This window comes from Mustelus asterias, chromosome 17 (genome assembly GCF_964213995.1).
Source record: "Mustelus asterias chromosome 17, sMusAst1.hap1.1, whole genome shotgun sequence".
NCBI classification, from domain to species: Eukaryota; Metazoa; Chordata; class Chondrichthyes; order Carcharhiniformes; family Triakidae; genus Mustelus; species Mustelus asterias.
The window spans coordinates 22,876,246-22,900,315 of record NC_135817.1 but is presented as its reverse complement, the minus strand read 5'-3'; the positions used below and the strand labels follow the sequence as shown (position 1 = coordinate 22,900,315).

Genomic DNA, 24,070 nt, shown 5'->3' with positions numbered 1-24,070 from the left:
TCGATAGGAAGGCAAAAGCATAAACAGTTGGAAATCTGAAATGAAAACATTAAGTGCTGAAATACTCAGCAAGTCAGGCAGCATGTGTGGAGAGAGAGAAACAGAGTTAATGTTTCAGGTCAATGAAAGGCCATCGAAGTTATAGAACTTCCAGGATCATTACAGAGTATTTATTTGTCACTTTTGAGAGAGTAAGGGTCACAGTGCAGTAGAGATTGGATCATGGGGTCTGAAACTTTGCTTTGCCAAAGGGTCTGGCAATGGAAGAAAAGCAGAATCCAGAAGATGTACCATAGATGACAGCCAATAGGAATGCAGTAGTATCCACTCAAACTTTAGTGCAGCGTGGAATACCGACACAAATGGCACCAATATAGAAGACACATTAGGGAAGATCAGATCTGTTTCTTTCTCACTGGCTAACCTGCTGTATGAAAGAAATAGCTTCATATTTTAGTCCAAAGAAAGAAAACAGCAAAATGGAATGCAAAGTAGCAAGGTTTTCTATTGTCCAAAAAAAACATTGCCTAGTACACCAATCAATTACCATTCTGACAACTATTACAATCCCAGCTGGTGTTACTACTAGACAAGTCACATTCTCGGGTGGAACTCAGCCCGATAGATCTTATCATTTATTTTTTTTATTTAGAAACATGGGAGGCGGCTACTCAAGAGTCACAGAGTCCGCTGATGAACTTTTAACAAAAGAAGAGGACATGTACTAAACAAGAAAATATGTAACACTACTCCTTCACCCATAACTATACCTTTACAGATATAAAAGGATAACAAGTTATAAAATCTCTCTCATATTCATGTTGTTAGTACACAGTCCAGTAAATGAATGGGTGACCTGTGGTCAGATACTCCACACAAGGCATCAACAAATGTAAAACAAAAAGTAAGTAATTCCCAATTTGTAAATGGAAACAGAGGAACTGTGACAGTTTTGGTCCCCTTATCTAACGGGAGATATACTGGCAGTGGAAACAGTCAAGAAAAGATTCACTAGGTTGATCCTGAGTACGGAGGGATTTTCTTACGAAGAAAGGTTAAATAGGTTGGGCTGCACTCATTGGAGTTTAGAAGAATGAGAGGTGACCTTATTGAGACATATAGGACTCTCAGGGGGCTTGACAGGGAAATGCCGATAGGATGTTTCCTCTTGTGGAGTCTCAGAATTAGGGATGGCAAATTTAAAATAGAAATGAGGAGGAATTTATTCTTTCCGAGGATAGTGTACTTGTGGAATTCTTTACCGCAGAGAGCTGTACAGGCTGAGATAGACATTTTTAATTCACAAGAGAATCAAGGGTTATGAGGATAAGGTAGGAAAGTGGAGTTGAGGATTATCAGATCTGCCATGATCTCACTGAATGACAGAGCAGACTCAATGGGCTGAATTGTCTATTTCTGCTCCTGGGTCTTATGATCTTCAAGTGAATGATGATTTCACTTGTTATACACAATTCTAATTCCTCAGCAATTTAAAAAGATCAACACTGAACAATACCATCAACCATTAGAAAGTGAAAACCAGATCTTCCTACAATTTTATGGATAGAAATCAAGTGAAAAAGTAGAACTCAGCAACACAACTGAGGGATTTCTGAAATGTTCAATGAATTAAGCAAATTCCGTCTTCAAGTAAAATCGAAGTGGCTCACCTGGAAGATCTCGTCCTTGTGTGACTCAAAGGAATGGAGCTTTAACTTTAGATTTCGAAGGTCCCACAATGCCACTGTCTAGAGAAAACATAAAAGTTGCAATTGCATATCAGAAAAGTATTTATTGCATGGTCACAGTTCTTCCAACAAATTAAAAACAATGCTGTGTTCATAGAAAACAACCCAAGATCACCACAAGTAAACTTATAGAAACATAGTACATGAATTGTAGAAATTTGATAAGGTTGCTACAGAAACTAAGAAGTTTTCACCTTGTCAGCAGAGCCAGTTGCTAGGATAAATTCACTGTATGGATTGAAAGACAGACAGTTGACTTCAGCTGTGTGTGCATCCACAGAGTGGCTAGGTTTTGAAGTGTTATTTGACCTTGTGTCCCAGCTGAAAAATAAAGATATAAAGTTAGCCAAAGCTAAAAATCTTACTGACAACTGTGCTCCATTTAAAATCGGCAACTTATATTTAGCATTCTGAAATTTCAGTATTATTATAACCAGGACCACTTCTCACTATTCTCAAGTTACAAACCGGTCATACTGAACAACATTTTAACTTTTGCCCAAAATGAGCGCCAACTACTTCCAACTTTCATTTTATGATTAACATTCTGATTGATAAATAGATTAACTGATTAATTTTATTTCCCCATGGCTTCAACATAAGTTATACAATCAGTGTAGGTTGAAGTACTAACTGGTTAGTGCCAAGTCATATGTCGCAATAAGACTCAGATTCAATCCCCATGAGGAGTTAACTGTTCTCAAGTCACAAAATACTACAATTGGTTTCTGTGACCTTGGCTGGGGAAGAAAAATAAAACACCAAGGATTCCTGTTCCTATCTAGTGACTCATGCTGGAAAGGATATATCCTGAGGAAGGTGGTGAACATGAATGTAATGTCTTCCTTATCAAGTCAGCTACTAACACTCACCTGTTAGACTCACACATAAAGAACAGACATTTGGGTGAGGTGCCAGTATGAACTACACCTTCAGGAAAGGGTCACAGGCAATCGGAGGGCAAAAAGAAAACAAACCCTACTTACCTGCAAAAATCTAGCAAACTAACTTATGTCAACTTGTGAACCTGCCTTAAACGGAGCTCCACAACTCTTAAATCATGATTTAGATTGCAAAATATAACTGTTGAATATACTTATGGCTATAATATAAAATTGATAGTTCTTCTTCATGAAACAATGCACATTGTAACAAAAACCTCAAAAAATTTATGCTAGTTAAAAAATGAATGAGAAGATTAGTTGCTGTAAAATTTTGCTTACTGCATGAGAACATGCATTACATGGTACCATAGCAGACCAGAATGATTACCACTTGGAATGCTGCCCACAGAACAGCTGGTATGAGTTTACCACAGCGGTATTCATAATGTGGTCACTGGTAGTCCCCTCTCCCTCACCTGTAGCCCTCAGCAGATGTGCTGCTCCATGTGTCTCTGGGCTGCCATCCACAGCCTGCCAGCTCTGAGATGTTGCCAGAGTCAGGATATATATCAAAGAGAAAAAGATAGATATTGGGATTATAGGCCTTAAATGAAAAGTTGGTGAATATCGCTGGTCTACAGGAAGTAACACCAGACTTTCCTGTTGCTTATATGGTTACAGTCTTTCATTAAAATTAGCATGTTATCTTGTACTCACATCATGAGTTTCTGGTCATCTGCCACAGATCCAAACAAGGATTCATGCAATAAATGCCAGGAGACATCTTCTACAACCGCTGTGTGGCCTGTAAAGATTGTTTTTGCGTCCACTATCTTTCCTTCTTTTGGACCTGCACTAATGTCCCAAAGACAAATAGTCTGTGGAAAAAGTATATAGAATTTATATTAGCAATAATGCTCATTTGCTGGAGAAAATTTGTCAATTATTACCAACTTAAAACGAGACTATAACATGTGAACAGATTTGTCCATCTAATAGTTGGGATAAAATCAGAATTTTTGTTTTGAATCACACAACAACTCTTCAAATCTTGAGGCTTGGGGGTGTATTTCACAATCACGTTTTTACTTGACTGATTACATCAAGAACAAACATTTACAGTTTTGCTAACAATGCATGCTTAAACTATCTTATGTGAAACATTCAAGTGCTGGCAAGTGCACAACTAGTCAAACGGTGAAGCAATATGTGCACCTACATGATCATCTGAAGCACTGAGAAGATGGCCACTTAGATTTGGGTTCCAGGAAAGTCCATATCCTTCTTTCTGGTGACCACGCAGTCGCAGATCAGGATTACATTCACCACTTGGATCTAGCTCAGACAAAAGATCAGCTCCAGTGAGACTGAAACATAGAAATCTACGTAATGTCAAAGTCAATGCTTCAATATTTTAGGACAGTAAAGTGGCAAACTTGTCCCTTTTTAAACAAATTCTTATTTAAACAAGAACAAGATTATTATTTAAACCAGACAATGATAATCGAGGTTCATGATCCAATTTCAAACTAATCAATAAAAAACAAGTAGTAACATGAAGGTGATTGAATGTGTTGTACTTAGAGAAAGGAAGCATACCTTCGAAAGTGCAAAAGAAGTGGCGTTATATGTTAGAAATCCAGTGTCAGGGTAGCATTTCTTTTAAACACCTTCAACCTAGTAAAACATTCCTAGTACATCCATACGAGTGCCAGACAAAACATGATATCAAGCTATACATGGCGACGCTGGAGGAGGTGAGTAAATGTTTAATCAAAAAAGGTCAATTTTAAGGTACGTCTTCAAGGGGAAAAGAGGCAGAGGTTTATGAAGGGCATTTCAGGGCTTATGGCTTAAGCAGCTGACAGCACATCCACCAATAGTAGAGTGATTAAAAATAGAGATGCACAAGCTGACAGAATAAAAGGAGCACAAATATTGGAGGTTCATAAAACTGAAGGAAGTTACAGAGGGAAGACAGTTACAGCAAAAAGTCCCACTGCATGAAGCATTGAATAAAGCGGAGGTAAAGAACAGCAATCTATATCTCAAAAAGTGCACAAATATTTGATTATCTAGTTCAGAGATCTATTGCACAACTATTCAAATAATTACCCCATTTTCATGCAATATGAATCCTTCCTAAAAGGATACTATATTTTCAATCTACAAACTAATCCTATATACTTCTCCCATAAAAGGCACTCAACCTTTAAATGGACTTTATAATGGTATAAAGTATCAGCATATTAGTTCATTTTTGTAACAAACACCGACATGCTTAATCAACATTTTGGATGCTTCAAGCAAGTTTTCAAATTTCTCATTACCGCTATTCTTAAAAGTAACCACAGAACCAACTTGTGCCAAAGTCCGATTCCAGAGAATTAGATGCAATCTTCCTTTTGGCCCATTCTTCATGTATGTAGCTACAGAGCATTAAGCTATTCAATCATTATGCATGGACCTGAAGTAAAATAGTAAAAGCTACTAGATTGCCTGCCACAAAGGCGGTTGACCAATAATGCCCTGACATGGCCTGGCAAGCTACTCAGCTGCAGACAACTACAGAACACAATTACAAGCTATTTATGGAATTGGTGGCAACAATGCAGATCTGGGTTAACCTGAACCCAAAATAATCCCAGCCCAACTGAATGGACAAGGTTCCTCTCATTAACATTTGAAGATTGGTATCCAATTTGAAATAGCCATCTCACTAGCAAGTCAAATCAGACAGAATTGTACTAGTGTCATATTTATCAACTAATGTCTTAGTTTCCATCATTATCCTTTGCTATTCCTAACCCATCAGCAGGCAAGTGAGGATGCAGTGGTATAGTTGAGCGAGCTTAGCTGCAGGATTCCTCAACACTCCATGAAATGGTTTTCTTGGCATTAGGCCAAGAAAACCTCCAAATGGAGATCATAGATTTCCCCACCCACCGCCTCAATTGACCAAGCAGTATAAAGCTCAACGTTGAAGCCTTATTGAGATGATGCACTGGGTAGATAGACATCAGTGTTCTTCACCATGAACAGTTTAGTCGTACCAGCAATAACCAAGGTCCAACTGTTAAAACCACACCTATCAGATTGGGCCAGATGCTACAGAAACTGACACAAGGGAGTAACTACTTTGACCTCATCATAAGCAACCCACGTGATGTAGAGGTATCTGCCCATGACATTATTAGGAGTGATAACCCCACTGTTTTTGTGAAGACAAAAATCAGGTGGGGAACACTGACTTGGGAGTACTTTGTGGCACTGTACTAAGTGGAATAGACAAAGGATAAATCTAGGACCCAGAAGATACTATAGGTCACAACAGCAGAACTGTATACCAACACTACCTGCAAAGTCATGACTTGGTACATCCACCACTCTTCTGTCATGCAATGCACGTTTAATAGTGAGTGCAAGAGTCAGGAGGAGCACCAGACACAGTTTAGAATGAGATACCAACTCAATGAAGCTACATGTTTACTGTGAAAAACACTTGGGTACAGGCAAAGCTGAGCAGTCACACAACCAAACCACAACACTGTACAAGGTGCCAGTCTTGACTCATGGATAGTACTTTTCCGAAACTGTTATGGGTTCAAGACTACACCAGGGAGTGGAGTGCTCAATCTCAGGTGATATTTCAGTACAATACAAAGGGAGTCCCGTACTTTTGAATGACCCATCTTTAGGACAAAGAATTAAATTGAGGCCCCATGTACCCTCTCAGGTGGATTGAAAATATCCTACAACATTACTCAAAGAGCAGGTATATTGGCCCATATATATCCCTCAATCACTATTGAAACAGATTACATAGTCATTTATCACTGCTGTTCATGGGTCCATACCATGAGCAGCAGGTGCTTTGACTGCAAGTCTCTTTTTAGCGATACTCAAGTTCGGTACCATCAATACACAACAGCATATGCCTCCACTCTAAACTAGAGGTATTGTGAGGATACTTTATTTATGCAATGATTCTCTAGAGTTGAGGTGCTACTTTAACCAAAATAAATCAGCTTTATGTAAGACTCAGTTTTACCCATCAGTGTTTCCACAACCATATTTGGAAAGAACCTTGTATCTGATGGGAAATTCTTCCAGTTTAAAACCTAGAGAACGTTTTAACCTGCACAAGCAAATAACTTTTATGGACAGTTAGATACCCAGTACATCCTATGGTTATATTTTGTACCCTGTTCAGCTTAGAGAAAATCTGAATGTCATTTTAAACACATTGGGAGGGATTTTACAGCCATGCTCGCCTCAAAACTGTAAAATCCTACCGGAGGTCAACAGACCTTTCCATGGTCCGCCCCTTGCCCGCTCCAATTCCCGTGGCAGGCGGGACGGACGGTAAAATTCAAGCCATTGAGCCTAATTCCAAAATAAAAGGAAACCACTGACCAAAATCAGGGTACATCAAGTAATACTCAGTGACTTATTAATCTCCCATCCTAAATATTACAACATACTACCATCCTGATAGGAGTTCAAAAGAGCCCAAATCAAAATGAAGCTGAAACACTGACATGTAGATGTAGTTAAAAAGCCAGAATGAAATTTTAGTCATGATAGCTCATGATACCAAATAAACCTGTTGGACTTTAACCTGTTGTGAGAATTATTATTGATGCAGAAACAATTATCACAAAAAATCTTTATGCATCTATCTACTGTACAAGAAGGGAAGGCACTGGAAAACAAAGAAAATAAAACAAAAATAATTTTCAGAATGGTGTAAAAATAAGTGTATTATAACCTGTATTGATCTACTGAATAACTTCAGTCAGCCTCTCGGTAATTGTCTAAAAGCCAGTAGAAATCTGCAATCACTCAATTATGCATAAAAATTAGTGTTTTCCTGGCAGAGTCTAATGAGAGGATGATCCACTCAGTTTCAGTTCACACCACATATATTATCAACAATGCAAAATTCTAAATGATCAATGAATGGCAGCATTAAATAAAAATGCTTGCCTTTTTATGGAACCTGATCATCTGAAACTTTTCAAGTATTTCACAATGGCAATGGGGCAGCACGGTAGCACAGTGGTTAGCACTGTTGCTTCACAGCTCCCGGGACCTGGGTTCGATTCCCAGCTTGGGTCACTGTCTGTGTGGAGTTTGCACATTCTCCTCATGTCTGCATGGGTTTCCTCCGGGTGCCCCGGTTTCCTCCCACAGTCCAAAGATGTGCGGGTTAGGTTGATTGACCATGCTAAAAAATGCCCTTAGTGTCCTGAGATGGGTAGGTTAGAGGGATTGGTTGGTAAATGTGTGAGGATATGGGGGTAGGGCCTGGGTGGGATTGTGGTCGGTGCAGACTCGATGGGCCGAATGGCCTCTTCCTGTACTGTAGAGTTTCTATGATTCTATGACAAATTTAATGAAAATTACATGTATAAACTCAACAATAACTGCCGCCTTTTAGTTTCCTGTTGGATCTTGCTTGTTAATTACACAAAAAGGTATATTTCTAAAATATTTCATGCACAATTTGTGAAGTAAATGCCCTTCTGTATAGCTCATTAGCACTGCCGAATGCTCAATTACATTAGTGTAACTTATAAATTAGGGAGAAACATTATGGGATTGGGTGCATCTCCTGTTGTGTTCACCTCCACTTGTGACTATGTCTAATTATGGAGCCTAGCCATCAGGATATGATATCAGTTCATTTTATGTTGGTTGGATCTCCCAGTTCATTGCCACCCCAGAGTCCTTTCCTAATTCAAATCCTGTATTTCACAGCACCCCCCCCAGCCCACGAAAACCCATTTCCACTTCTCCATCTCTCCCCCGAGCTCTATTCCCATCTTTTCTGATTAACATCCATTCTCCAGTCTCCATCCCCATCTCCACCAAGCCCCCATTCTCGAGATTCCATCTCTCCTCCAGTTCAAGCCACCAATGATTTCAGAACACTCAATTGCTCCCAGCTAGTTGCACCTTCCTGTAGGCGAAAACACTGAGAAATAACCAGTGATGTGTTACATGGAAAAGTATCCGGTTTACAAATAATGCAATTTAACCTCATTCTGATTCTGGACATGAGGCAAACAGCTAATCATTATTTACTGTGCCTCACCAAAGGGCTTGTGGGTGCATTGTAAAATCATTCATCTCAGCTGTCGGGCAGTGCTCAAGATAGTAACCTTCTATTGCAGGAAACGGAGGAGAAATGTGATGTTGCATGGTCCAGTTCCTGTCTTTTGTGGAACAGGGAGTTCTTTACCCTGCATCCATAATGGCAGAGAAACTACAATACTCTATTCCTGGAAGAGAGCCATGCAAATTTTCAGTCCTCTTATCCAAGAGCCCTGTGTTTAGGATGTAAACATACTTGATACACTGAACACTGTCCACAGTTTCAAGATGCAGTTGCAGCCAATACAAGCAACTTATTTGAGACCATCAATAATTGTCCTTATATGGTTCGATTATTGGAAGTACTTTACTATGTTAGAAAAGCTATATAAGTACAGGTTGTTGTTGATGTCCGCTTTTTGGGATGTCCATTTATACAGGTTTCACCATAGTTTATGCACCAAATATTAGTGGCTCATAATCTTACTGTACAACATTCATTACCTGGCTTAGATGGATGCTTGGTGTAGTCAAAGACGAGCACATCAGAGGTGGGAGTTTTGGTGGCAATAATACATGGATTCTGTGGCATATAACGTGCTCGGTTCACTTCACCTTCGTGATTGATTTTAATTTCAATTTCAATTTTTCCACTTACGGACCCAAATCCACCAAATTCTGAAAAATATGATTATTAGAATAGTTTATCTTAAATGACAATGAACCCATTATGGGCAAGAACAATAATCTTTTTTTAAAAATTGGCTAGCAGTTATTTCCATGACAGAAGTCAGAGAACATTCTCAATTCAGCTACTCTATTGCACTGTTGAGTTACAGCTTCCACTACCCCAAAGGAAAAAGGAGAAAACTGGCTAGAAAGTGTTCTCTTTAACTGTTATTCAAGACCTGCTGACAGGGCCCTGCCTAAAAAAAATATGCAAATAAAGATAATACTGGGTAGGTACAAGACATAAAAGATAAAATCAGTGTTTATGCCATTTGTAGTTCATGTCTTTCTAGGGCAAAGTAGATTAGGCATTAAACATCTGGACCAGAGATCAAATCCACAGAGGAGACAGAACTTTTGTACACTGATGTGAATTAGTTACCACTAATTGACAATCTCACTCACTCAGTGTGGAAGATTTTCTGAGCTTTACATTCATTGAAGTTGTAATCATATTCTTTGTCAATATATTGATAATTTTATGTATTGTACACAAAATAATCCTCCCCCTCCTTCCATTTCCCCCCACATTCACTTAGCATAAACTAGCAAATGAGACAAGTTATGTCACAGCTCAAGAGATTCCGAGACAGAATTTCAGATCAAGGAGGCTAGGCAATTAAAGGCACTGTCACTAATAGTAGGGAGAAGGGGGGAATGCAAAAAGGCTGTTGGAACAAAATAAAGTGCTGAGAATTACACTTAGAATGTCAAAGAACTATTGATGGGATATGGAATTCAAAAAGGTCACTTACAGATGTGAAAGACTTGGTGGTAACTAGTTTAGAATAAATCAAAAACCAAGTTGATCAACACTTTTACAGTTGTTTGTCAACTAAAATACAAGTAACATGGAGTAAAACTGTTATGGAGTTCAAATACAACATGCACCAGACTCCATAACATCACAGCACATACCTCCCTTCTCACTATCATAGTGAGAAGCATCAAACTGAGCATCATCATTGGGGATCTGGACACTTGCAATGACCAAATGGTTCTGCTCATCAGATGTATGTGTCCCTAGCACCAAGCGATGGACACTATAGTCTTTGCCTTCAGGCCTGTACAGAAAATAGTTTTTCTTCTAAATAAAATAATTAAACTTTTTAAATAAAAAAATTAACATTTATAAAATTACTCCAAAGAATACAACATGATTGGTTCTTGGGGTGCATGAGGAGGAGCACCAATCTACTTTACAGATACTGCAAGTAATGTTACCAAGTAGAAAATAAAAGTGAAACAAATAAGACACTGAATATCCTTTTTTCATTTTCCAACTGGAATAAGTCGGTAACTATAATAGGATTTTGCTGCACTTCTCTCATCATACATTGATGAGGCTACTTCAAGAAATGCCACCACAACTTATGATTTGATACACTGCCAGATTAAAAAGCTGTTAATGTTCTGTGTGGGTTAATTAGAACTTCAAGACATGCAGAATAGTTTACAATATATACATCACACAAAAAAACCTGAAGATAAACAAGCATGTTGTTTTAAGTTTAATTATATGGCACTGCTTTGTTCCCATACACCCTTGCACATCACTGATAAATAAGATGTAAACCCTGACACTCGCCCAGTGGTGCAGCATGTTGTTCAAGAGTGACATGACTTGAATGGGGATATTCACTGTCTCTCTTCTCGCCGTCTCTATTTACTTTTCCAAACTAACTTATGCAAAATGGGACAGAAAACAAGTGGGAATAACTTGGGTTGGCAGATTGCGACTAGCAGGGTACCACAAAAATCAGCATTTGGGCCTCAGCTGTTTACGTCACAAAGTCATGAACACAGATTGTATCAAAGATGGCAGACAATACAAAGTTAGGTGGGAAAGTAAGCGATAAAGAGGTGGTAAAGAGGCTGCAGAGGATAGGACAGGCAAGGTAAGTGGGCAATAACATAGCAGATTGATTACAATGTGCTGAAGTTTGAAGTTATCCATTTTGGTAGGAAAAATAAAAAGCAGAATTTTTTGAATGGTCAATCTAGGAAAATGTGCATTCAGAGAGACCTTGGTGCCCCCATACAAGAATCATAGAAAGTTAGCATGCAGATACACCAAATGATATGTTTTGTTATGCTTTATTATAATTATACATGGCATTGGTGAGACTGCACCTGGAGTACAGCGAAGTGTTTTGGTCTTTCTTCAAGGAGGACACATATTGCACTTCCATTAGGGCAAGTATGTTCACTAGACTGGCTCCTGGGATTAGGAGAGATTGAGTAGACGAGGCCTGTATTTCCTTAAAAACTTAAAAGAATGAGGTGATCTGCATAGAATTTTCAAGGGGCTTGACAGGTAGACACTGAGAAAATGTTTTCTCCATCTGGGGAAATCAAGGACAGAGTCACAATCAGAATAAGGGTCCAGCCATTTAGGACTGAGATGAGGAGGAATTCCATCTCTCAGAGTTGTGAGCTTTGGAATTTTCTACCTCAAGGAGAGCTGCGGATGCTGAGACATTTAAAGATTGGCACATTTTTGGGTACTAAAAGACTTAAGGGATAGTGTGGGACGTGGATTTGAAGTAGATCAATCATGGTCTTATTAATTGGTGGAGCAGACCATGATCTGCTCCAGTTCTTATTCTTATGTCAACTGAACTGCTCTTGTATGTCTCCTAATTGGCTGTTAGAAGAATGTGAGTTAATTTGGTTTAAACTATAATTTATGCATTCTGTCTCCAGCTCAGTACAGCCCAAATGGAAAACAGTGTTAAAGGAAATGTGTACATTACAATGCCATAGTTGTGTTTATTTTTATGCCTTAATTAAGTCTACTTTTCATTTTAATATTTTACAAACAGTGTAAATATCAAACACGGAACATTGTAATAAGAATTGTAAAAAAAGAGTAAAGTCAATTTACCTGGTAACATCTGGAAGCCATTGTACAGTAAGACTCGGCCATTCTAAAGCATGTGTCATAACCAAGTCATACAAAAATGGAGTATTCTTCTTCCATATTTTATATTCTTCATTGATCACACGCTCTTCCACTGCGTCGTCATAAACTGAAAGAACAGTTTACTATCACTTCCGGTCTACAGCCAGAGTTTCCATAAAATAAATTGTCGAATTAAGTAAAAATTTCATTGTTATGCCATGATAAAAATACACACCACATGGCCAGAATAACAAAGTTGAGCTGTTTAGCAAGACCAGTAAATTTAATAGGCCAGAAGTAACTCAACTGGAATCTATCTGGTCCAAAAAGACCAGAAAGCATTACACATGCCCAAAGAGCAGCTCTCCTCAAAAGGTGCTGTTGTTACATTTTACATAGTTCTATACAGCAACGGTTTCTAGCTGCAATTGTGTAAATCCAATTATGCAAATGGTAATTGTTGATTTTGTGGGGCTCTCTACCAATGCAACATTTTCTCTACACCACCTTCAATTGACTTTAGTCGCACTTTTGTAAGTGGTGGTTATTCTAATCAGCAGCATTAGCTCTTTTAGAAATCAAAACTGAAGGTAGATGTTACCAAGAATACTTCCTTTGACCTGTGTAACAACTTGCACTTATATAGTGCCTCTGGCAAAAGAAAAAGGCCCTAAAGCAGTTCACAGCAGTGCAGACAAAAACTGAATTACCCATCTCTGCTCATTCATCATACCAAAACCCTATCCACAGCATTACTACATTGAGACTCAATTATCTTAAATGTTTTCCGAATTAAGCTCCCTGCTTCCAAACATCATAAAATATCTAAACTATTAGTTAATTTCTACAACTTCTCACATTTTCATTGCTCAGTTTTGCTAAGTTCCAATGGCTCACCAAACTCTAAGAAAACTGATTTTAAGACTTATCTTCAAATGTCATCAGTCTGGCTCCACCCATTAATACATAATCCTGGGATGCGTAGGTTAGAGGGATTAGTGGATAAATATGTGGGGTGGGATTGTGGTCGGTGCAGACTCGATGTGCCGAATGGCCTCCTTCTGCACTGTAGGGTTTCTATGATTCTATGAATCCAGGCTGACACTACAAAGCAATACTAAAAGTTGTGCTACATTGTCAGAGATGCTGCTTTGGGATGAGACATTAAACTGAAGTTTAAAAAGGGCTGCAAAGAAAAGCCTAGGAATTACAGACCAGTGAGCCTCACAACTATGGTGGATAAGTTGTTGGTAGGTATTTTGAGAGACAGGATCTACAGACACTTAGAGATGCAAGGACTGATTAGGGACAGTCAGCATGGCTTTGTGAGTGGAAAATCATGTCTCACAAATTTAATTGAGTTTTTTGAAGGGGTAACCAAGAAGATGGATGAGGGCAGTGCAGTTGATGGCGTCTACATGAACTTTAGCAAGGTCTTTGACAAGGTACCGCATGGTAGGTTGTTGTATAAGGTTAAATCTCACGGGATCCAGGGCGAGGTAGCCAAATGATACAAAATTGGCTTGATGAAAGAACATTGGACTGGGGTAAACACAGTAAGGAGTCTAACACCAGGTTAAAGTCCAACAGGTTTATTTGGTAGCAAACGCCACTAGCTTTCGGAGCGCTGCTCCTTCGTCAGGTGAGTGGGAGATCTGCTCATAAACAGCAAACATAAAGACACAAACTCCATTTACGGAATAATGAATGGAATGCGAGTCTTTACAGCTAATCAAGTCTTAAAGGTACAGACAATGTGAGTGGAGAGAGCATTAGCACAGGTTAAAGAGATGTGTATCATCTCCAGACAGGACAGCCAGTGAGACTTTGCAAGTCCAGGCAAGTTGTGGGGGTTACAGATAGTGTGACATGAACCCATCTGTAACCCCCACAACTTGCCTGGACTTGCAAAGTCTCACTGGCTGTCTGTCTGGAGACAATACACATCTCTTTGACCTGTGCTAATGCTCTCTCCACTCACATTGTCTGTACCTTTAAGATTTGATTAGCTGTAAAGACTCACATTCCAATCATTACTCATTTTTCTGTAAATTGAGTTTGTGTCTTTATATGCCCCGTTTGTTGTTTATGAGCAGATCTCCCACTCACCTGACGAAGGAGCAGCGCTCCGAAAGCTAGTGGCGTTTGCTACCAAATAAACCTGTTGGACTTTAACCTGGTGCTGTTAGACTCCTTACTTGATGAAAAAAGCCAGAGGGTGGTTGTAGAGGGTTGTTTTTCAAACTGGAGGCCTGTGACCAGCGGTGTGCCTCAGGGATCAGTGCTGGATCCACTGTTATTTGTCATTTATATTAATGATTTGGATGAGAAGATAGGAGGCATGGTTAGTAAGTTTGCAGATGACACCAAGATTGGTGGCATAGTGGACAGTGAAGAAAGTTATCTCCAATTGCAACGGCATCTTGATCAATTGGGCCAGTGGGCTGACGAATGGCAGATGGAGTTTAATTTTGATAAATGCGAAGTGATGCATTTTGGTAGATTGAACTAGGGCAGGACTTACTCAGTTAATGGTATGGCGTTGGGGAGAGTTACAGAACAAAGAGATTTAGGGGTACATGTTCATAGCTCCTTGAAAGTGGAGTCACAGGTGGACAGAGTGGTGAAGGCGGCATTCAGCATGCTTGGTTCCATTGGTCAGAACATTGAATACAGGAGTTGGGACGTCTTGTTGAAATTGTACAAGATATTGGTACGGCCACATTTGGAATACTGGGTACAGTTCTGGTTACCCTATTATAGAAAAGATATTAAACTAGAAAGAGTGCAGAAACGATTTACTAGGATGCTACCGGGACTTGATGGTTTGAGTTATAAGGAGAAGCTGGATAGACTGGGACTTTTTTCTCTGGAGCACAGAAGGCTGAGGGACGATCTTATAGAGGTCTATAAAATAATGAGCAACACAGATCAACTAGGTAGTCAATATCTTTTCCCAAATGTAGGGGAGTCTAAAACTAGAGGGCATAGGTTTAAGGTGAGAGGGGAGAGATACAAAAGGATCCAGAGGAGCAATTTTCTCAGAGGGTGGTGAGTGTCTGGAATGAGCTGCCAGAGGTAGTAGTAGAGGCGGGTACAATTTTGTCTTTTAAAAAGCCTATAGACAGTTACATGGGTAAGATGGGTATAGAGGGATATGGGCCAAATGCGGGCAATTGGGACTAGCTTCGGGTTTAAAAAAGGATGGCATGTACAAGTTGGGCCGACAGGCTTGTTTCCATGCTGTAAACCTCTATGGCTTTAAGTGTCTCTGCTCTCAGACAGATACAGAATATCCCATGGTGCTATCGGAAATGAAGGTTCTCCTCAAGTTGCTGCCAATCAACACCCAGAACAGTTTGATCATTTTTTAAATGGATGTCTGGGAGAAATTGCTGTGTGTGCATTGGTTGCCATGTCTCTTCATTAAAACAGTAAAAACATTCCAAAATAATTTATTTGGCTGTAAACCAATCTGGGACATCCTATGAAAAGTACAATAAAAAGCATAAATAAATTGACACCCAGCTGAAAGGAAGATTCTAACAGCATTTCACCCCCTAAATTCAATAAAAGTATGTGGGCTTTGGTGGCTAAGCCAACATTCATTGCCCATCCTTGATTGAACTTGAGAAGGTGGTGGTGACCTGCCTTCTTGAACTGCTGCTGTGTGGTGTGGGTACACCCACAGTGCTGTTAGTGAGGCAGTTCAAGGATTTTGACCCAGCAACAGTGAAGGAACGGCAATATATTACCAGTGGCCTGGAGGGGAATTTCCAGAGGTACTGGTGTTCCCATGTATCTGCTACCCTTGTCCTTTTGACAGTTAGAGATCTTGGGTTTTAAAGTGCTGTCCAAGGAATCTTGATGAGTGGTACACACTGCTGTTACTCTGCATTGGTGGTGGAGGGAGTGCAGTCATCAGCAAACATCCCCACTTCTGACCTTATGATGGAAGGAAAGTCATCGATGTAGCAACTGAAGAATGTTGGGCCCTAGCCACTACAGTGAGGAACTCCTGCAGAGATGTCCTGGAACTGAAATGATTGACCTCCAGCCACCACAACCATCTCCCTTCGTAACGGATACGACTCCAACCAGCAGAGAGTTTGCCCCCTGATTCCCATTGACCCCAGTTTTACCAGTGCTCTTTGATGCCATACTTAGTCAAATGCTGCCTTGAAGTCAAGGCAAGTCACTTTTACCTCATCTCTGCAGTACAGTTCTTCTGTCCCATGTTTGAACTAAGACTGAAATTAGCTCAGGGGCTCAGTGACTTTGTCAGAACCCAAACTGAGCGTCAGTGAACAGATTATTGGTAAGCAAGTGCTCCTGACACCTTCCATCACTTTACTGATAATTGAGAGTAGTCTGGCGTTAATTGGCCGGGTTGGATTTGACCCGATGTGTGTGTACAGGACATATCAGGGCAATTTTCCACATTGCCAGTGGATGCAAGTGTTGGAGCTGTACTGGAACAGCTTGGCCAGGGTTGCAACAAGTTCTAAAGGACTAGTCTTCAGTACTTTTGCCGGAATATTGTCAGGGCCCACAGCCTTCAAGCTAATTCTTGATATTATGTGAAGTGAATTGAATTGGCTGAAGACTGGCATGTGTGATGCTGGGGATCTCCATAGAAGGCCTAGATGTATCATCCACTTGGCGCTCTGGCTGAAGATTGTAGGAAATGCTTCAATCTTATCTTTTGCACAAATATGCTGGGCTCCCCCATCATTGAGCATGGGGATATTTGGGGAGCCTCATTCTCCAGTGATTTGTTTAATTGCCCACCACATTCACAGCGAGATGTGGCAAGACTGCAAAGCTTAGATCTGATTCATTGCTTATGGGATCACTTAGCTGTGTCTATCACTTGCTGTTAGGCATGCAAGTAGTCCTGTGTTGTAGCTTCACCAGGTTGACACCTCATTTTTAAGTATGCCTGGTGCTGCTCCTGGCATGCCCTCCTGCACGCTTCATTGAACCAGGACTGATTCCCTGGTTTTTGATAATGGTAGAGTGGGGGGATATGCTAGGTCATGAGGTTACTGATTGTGGTTAGGTACAATTCTGCTGCAGCTGATAGCCAACAGCACCTCATGGTTGCCCGGTCACGGGTTGCTAGATTTTTTTTCATTCGTGGGACATGGGGGTCGCTGGCTGGCCAGCAGTTATTGCCCATCCTTAGTTGCCCTTAAGGTGGTAGTGAGCTGCCTTCTTGAAACACTGCAGTCCGCTTGTTGTGGGTTGACCCACAATGCCGATAGGGAGGGAATTTCAGAATTTTGACCCAGTGACTGCGAAGGAACGGCGATATAGTTCCAAGTCAGGATGGTGAGTGGCTTGGAGGGGAACTTGCAGGTGGTGGTGTTCCCTAGTATCTGCTGCCCTTGTCCTTCTAGATGGAAGTGATCGCGGGTTTGGAAGGTGCTAAGAATATTTGGTGAATTGCTGCAGTGCATCTTGTAGATAGCCACTCTTGGTGATCGGCATTGAAGTCCCCCACCCAGAATACATTCTGCACCCATGCCACCCTCAATGCTTCCTCTAAGTGATGTTCAACATGGAGTAGTACTGAGTCATCAGCTGAGGCGGGGTAGTATGTAAAATTAGCAAGAAGTTTCCTTGCTCATGTTTGATCTGATACCATGAGACTTCACGGGGTCTGGAATGGATGTTGAGGACCCCTGGGGCAACTCCCTCCCGACTGTATGCCACTGTGCCACCATCCCTGCTGGGTCTGTCGGTGCAGCAGGAAGTACCCAGAAATGGTGATAGTGGTGTCCGGTTCCATTAGACTACTACTATTGTTTGCACTGATGAACAGCAAGAAGTCAAATTTGAAATTCAGCCAGTTGGCAGCCTCGTCATCTGCCTGGTGTAGGGCAGTGAGCCGACACTAAAGCCAGAACACATGTCAACTATATGCACCATGGCTTGCACTTAGTCACAGTTGCATAGGGGTGAATCATGCTGTCCCCAACAGGAGAACGAAGAGGTCGTTACGCAGGGTCTGACTCCAGTGCGAAACCTGTTCAGTTTGACTCATTCACGGGGAGGTGGTGGTGTAGTGGTATTGTTGCTGGACTAGTAATCCAGAGACCTAGGATACTGCTCTGGGGACCCGGGTTCAAATCCCACCATGGCAGATGAAGAAATTTGAATTCAATAAAAATTTGGAATTAAAAGTTCACCGATGACCATGAAACCATTGTTGATTGTCATAAAAACCCATCTGGTCATTAATGTCCTTTAGGGAAGGAAATCTGTCGTCCTTACCTGGTCTGGCCTACATGTGACACCAGATCCATAGCAATGTGGTCGACTCTTAAATGCCTTCAGGGATGGGCAATAAACACTGGTCCAGCCAGCGACACCCAAATCCCATAAACAAAAAAGAATTTGCAGTGTGGGAGGTCAAAGTTTGGGATTTCCAATGTGGGATCAACCAGGTACTGAATCTGCGTTATTGGCGTTGTGCCACAGGTCCTCCTAGAGATTTGCAGCAGTATTGTCTGGCTCAGACAAGTTGTTCCAGATTGGCCGCCTTGAGACGAGGCATTTGCCGAGTGGCTTCTACCAGTGGCAGGTCTGGATCTTGTTCTTTCTAGTAATGGTGCTGTGCTAGCTACATGATGGATTTGTGGTGATGCAAAGCTGCAGAGCACAAGTAGCCAGTTTGTGTTTATCGATTTGCTCCTGAGGTGATCCTCATTATTTTGTTCAGTTGGACATCTAACAATTTGCAATGCGTAGAGTTCTTCCAGCCAGAAGTGCAGTACTCAGCTAATGAGCAGCAAAGAAGGTTCTTAAAGTTCTGGTATCAGCTCCCCAAGTGATTCCTGCTAGTTTGCTGAGGAGATTGTTGTGAGTCAGTTTAGCTGAGACTTTCTGGAGATATAGCTTGAAGGTCAGTGTGCAATCCAAACACCACCACGGTAGGTGGGTGTATGATGATGTTCGGTGCAGCTACCGTTTAGGTAGAGGTCAAGTTTTTGGTGACGGTGCATTGTCAAGATGTTAGACACATGATACTGTTTTGGCAGCACTTGGTTTGAGGTAGTTTCGACAGTAGTCAGAGTTTACTTAGGTTGTCATTAAGAGTACTGTTAATCTCATCGAAATCTCTCACTTGGTAAGCACAGCAGATGTCATCTGCTTAGATCCCAGGCTGCTCAGGGAGACGAGAGATGAAATCGCTGGGCCTCTGACGCAAATCTTTGTCTCGTCACTGGACACAGGTGAGGTCCCAGAGAATTGGAGGATAGCTAATGTGGTCCCGTTATTTAAGAAGGGTAGGAAGGATAACCCGGGAAATTATAGGCCGGTGAGCTTGACGTCCGTGGTTGGGAAGTTGATGGAGAGGATTCTTAGAGATAGGATGTATGCGCATTTAGAAAAAGAATAAACTCATTAACGATAGTCAGCATGGTTTTGTGAGAGGGAGGTCATGCCTCACTAACCTGGTGGAGTTTTTTGAAGAAGTGACTAGAATGGTTGACAAGGGAAGGGCCGTGGATGTCGTCTATGTGGACTTTAGTAAAGCGTTTGACAAAGTCCCTCATAGTAGGTTGGTGCAAAAGGTTGGATCTCATGGGATAAAGGTGGCTAGATGGGTGGAGAACTGGCTTGGTCACAGAAGACAGAGTGTGGTAGTGGAAGGGTCTTTTTCCGGCTGGATGCCTGTGACTAGTGGTGTTCCGCAGGGCTCTGTTTTGGGACCTCTGCTGTTTGTGATTTATATAAACGATCTGGAAGAAGGTGTAACTGGGGTGATCAGTAAGTTTGCGGACGACACGAAAATGGCTAGACTTGCAGATAGTGAGGAACATTGTCAGCGGCTACAGAAGGACATAGATAGGCTGGAAATTTGGGCAAAGAAATGGCAGATGGAGTTCAATCCTGATAAATGCGAAGTGATGCATTTTGGTAGAACGATAAATGGCAGAACCATAACGGGTGTAGATACGCAGAGGGACCTGGGTGTGCAAGTCCACAGATCCTTGAAGGTGACGTCACAGGTGGAGAAGGTAGTGAAGAAGACATATGGCATGCTTGCCTTTATAGGACGGGGCATAGAGTATAAAAGTTGGGGTCTGATGTTGCGGTTGTATAGAACGTTGGTTCGGCCGCATTTGGAATACTGCGCCCAGTTCTGGTCGCCACACTACCAGAAGGACGTGGAGGCTTTAGAGAGAGTACAGAGGAGGTTTACCAGGATGTTGCCTGGTATGGAAGGGCTTAGTTATGAGGAGAGATTGGGTAAACTGGGGTTGTTCTCACTGGAAAGACGGAGGATGAGGGGTGACCTAATAGAGGTGTATAAAATTATGAAAGGCATAGATGGGGTGAACGGTGGGAAGCCTTTTCCCAGGTCGGTGGTGACGTTCACGAGGGGTCATAGGTTCAAGGTGGCGGGGGGGGGGGGGTTTAAACACGGATATCAGAAGGACGTATTTTACACAGAGGGTGGTGGGGGCCTGGAATGCGCTGCCGGGCAAGGTGGTGGAGGCGGACACACTGGGAACGTTTAAGACTTATCGAGATAGCCACATGAACGGAGTGGGAATGGAGGGATACAAAAGAATGGTCTAGTTTGGACCAGGGAGCGGCGCGGGCTTGGAGGGCCGAAGGGCCTGTTCCTGTGCTGTATTGTTCTTTATTAACTTGTGGCTGGCAGGTCATTTATGTACAGGTTGAACAGGGAGGAGGCCAGTCAGCATGACTATGGCAGGCTGCTGCTTGACTAGTCTGTGAGACAACTCTCCCAATTTTGGCACAGGTTTCTAGGTGTTAGTAAGGACAACTTTGTAGGGTTGACAGGGCCGAGCTTGCTGTTGTTGTTTCTGGTGCCTCAGTCAATGTTGCATGGTCTGTCCCCATCCTTTTGAGACTTCGTAGTGGTTGCATACAACTGATTGGCTTACTAGGTCATTTCAGAGAGCATTTAAGAGCACATTGCTGTGGGTCTGGAGTCCTATGTAGGCCAGACCAGATAAGGAAGCTAGGTTTCCTTCCCTAAATGGACATTAGTGAATGAGATGGGTTTTTATGACAATTGACAATGGTTTCAATTATCATTTAATTCAAAAATTTTTATTGAATTCAAATGTCACCATCTGCAATGGTGGGATTCAACCTCAGGTCCCCAGAGCATCACCATCGGTTTCTGGATTACTTGTCCAGCAACAGCATTTAACACAGAAGCAGTGCAACAGATCAGCACAAATAGGAGTACTACAAGTACTAGACAGTGCGGTTCCTGCTAGGTGAACTGCATTATAACATAAAGCATCTTCTAAAACAGGAGATCACAAATAGGTGTCTACGAGAAGGTTAACATGTCTACAATGGTGGGTGAGGCCAGCATTGGGAGGAGGGAGGGAAGGAGCCACTATCCTTAAGTGCAAAAGCTCCACTCGTTGGATACAGGCTGCCTCCTACTCCACAACACCATTTTAGCCTAGACTTGTATCCACAATGCTCCCCTGATGTTGAGCCACATGGTGGGATCCAGCCTGCTCATAGCTCCTCTCCCTCACTCATTATTGGCCACCCAATAATGTGGCAGGTGCTGTGTGGGGAAGCAGCATCATACATAGTGATCCTCCTACTGATTCGAGCGGATTAAAAATAACACAGAGAATGGGTTTCAAGTCATAGAAATCATAGAAACCCTACAGTGCAGAAGGAGGCCATTCGGCCCATCAAGTCTGCACCGACCACAATCCCACCCAGGCCCTACCCCCACATATTTACCCGGTAATCCCTCTAACCTACGCATCTCAGGACTCTAAGGGGCAATTTTTAACCTGGCCAATCAACCTAACCCACACATCTTTGGACTGTGGGAGGAAACCGGAGCACCCGGAGGAAACCCATGCAGACACGAGGAGAATGTGCAAACTCCACACAGTCAAATTAAAGTCAAATTAAACTTGCTTTGAAATTAAAATGACATTAAAGTGATTTTAAATATAAAATAGAGTCTGATGTGAAGAAAACAAACATAAATAGAGAAACAGGTGGGTATGAAGAGTCTGACCTTCCATTTGATAGACAGTAACATTGTCCAATCATTTAGTGACATGGTGCAGTGCCATGATGAGAGAAGTCAAGCACATGGCAGATGTTTTGTCACATGGATGTTTGGGATATGTTTAACATTGGCCACATGGAAGCTCCCAAAACCCCTTCTTGTTCTGTCACAAGGGAAATGCAGCAATGCCTCAGGCAGTGCAGACATTATCAAAAAAACAATTGGTGCTTTGCGCTCCATCATGCATGCAAGGGAGTCAATTTTCTACTGTGGTCTCTGATCCAAGCAGGTTTATGGATAATGGGGTTGCATTTTCAACAGATGTGTTGGTCCCATTTAATGAAACAAAAATAATCAATCAATGTAGCTATTCAATTACATGACCCATTTTTATATAGAATAAGCATTTTTTTTACAGCACAGGGGTCTGAGGGGTATAAAGGGCAAGAAGCTCTATTTGAGATGATTAAACTATTCTTGTGCACAAGGAATGCAGTAAGGATCCATCCAGAACTACAAGTTATAGCACTTAAAACAGGGGTTTGTTTTTAAAAGTGAAAGATATGTGCTTATTTAGGGTTCAGTTACAAGTTGCTGCACCCTCTGTATATACATCATCAAAACAGGTCATTCAGTCAAACTTGCCTATCTATATCCATGCTTCACACGAGCCTCCTCCCACCTTCTTTCATCTCACCACACCACAACATATCCTCCAGCCCTTTCTCCATCCTGTGCTGATCCAGCTTCCCTTGAATACCTTCTTCACCTCAACCACTGCGACTGGCAATAAACTCCACATTCACAGCAGCCTGCTTCCTTCACTACGTTTGTACTTATGAACCCCCCACCCCCCCCGGAACCTAGGGCTTTGGACTCCCTCACAAGTTGCGACACCCACAAGTTTTTAGCAGGACTGACCGGCCCTCCTGCAATTGAAGTGACGGGGCCAATTGCTGGTCCTCGTCTCTCTCTCACAAGCCCGTGTCCAAGACCCTTCTGAAGGAAAAGCATCTCCCCAGTTACCCCCTCACTACAGAGGCCGCTTGCAGCCACTCGGAGGGGGAGGGGCAGGATCTGGCTGGAGTCCCTTCTCCCACTCTGCCCATACCAGGCTGTTGTCTCTCTCACACTGCAAACAGGGGGAGGGGGGCACTCAGTCGGGAACCCGGATCACTTACTCACTCCCTCAACTCACCCTCTTTATCCGCCATTCTCACCATACGGAACGGAGGCTGCTGCGGCCGCCGCTGCTGCTGCTCACGGTTTAATTTTAAATGGTTTGAACCCAGCCGAACAATCGATCCCGCGCGCACACTCCAACCACCCCCGCGCTGCAAACTTCACCCTCACTGCGCCTGCGCCGCAGCCCGGGTCGCGCTCACGACACACGCCCCCGGAGCCTGCGCACAACGCCCGCCTCCCTCTGCCCATGCGCGCCAACGGGAGGGCGGGGTATCGGGCAGCGCGCAGGCGCCGTCTCCTCGCCTCTGGATGGCTGAGGCGTTGGGCAGCGCGCAGGCGCCGTCTCCTCGCCTCTGGATGGCTGAGTTGTTGGGCAGCGCGCAGGCGCAGCCACCTGGCTGGAGAGGCCTGTCTGAGCTGTAAGTTCACCGAATGTTTTATGTGGGAGACCGAATCACTGCACACACATGTACACTTTGCA

General features: G+C 42.2%; 1 protein-coding gene across 5 annotated transcripts in view; it reads right to left on the bottom strand.

The window, feature by feature from the left end:
* LOC144506370 (histone-binding protein RBBP7) overlaps positions 1-23,832 on the bottom strand; it is a 37,836-nt gene extending 14,004 nt beyond the window's left edge. The window contains exons 1-8 of one of the 5 annotated variants that reach the window (XM_078232386.1): positions 23,603-23,832; positions 12,348-12,492; positions 10,379-10,524; positions 9,236-9,409; positions 3,852-3,967; positions 3,350-3,510; positions 1,943-2,069; positions 1,671-1,748 (exon numbers count right to left, since the gene is read on the bottom strand). In XM_078232386.1, the coding sequence (XP_078088512.1) occupies positions 1,671-1,748; positions 1,943-2,069; positions 3,350-3,510; positions 3,852-3,967; positions 9,236-9,409; positions 10,379-10,524; positions 12,348-12,492; positions 23,603-23,627 (972 nt within the window). In that variant the 5' untranslated portion in view covers positions 23,628-23,832. Of the gene's footprint in view, positions 1-1,670; positions 1,749-1,942; positions 2,070-3,349; positions 3,511-3,851; positions 3,968-9,235; positions 9,410-10,378; positions 10,548-12,347; positions 12,523-23,602 lie in introns of all 5 variants that reach the window. The other 4 variants (XM_078232389.1, XM_078232387.1, XM_078232390.1 and 1 more) reach the window with 4 other exon arrangements.
* Between the last annotated feature and the right edge of the window lie 238 nt (positions 23,833-24,070).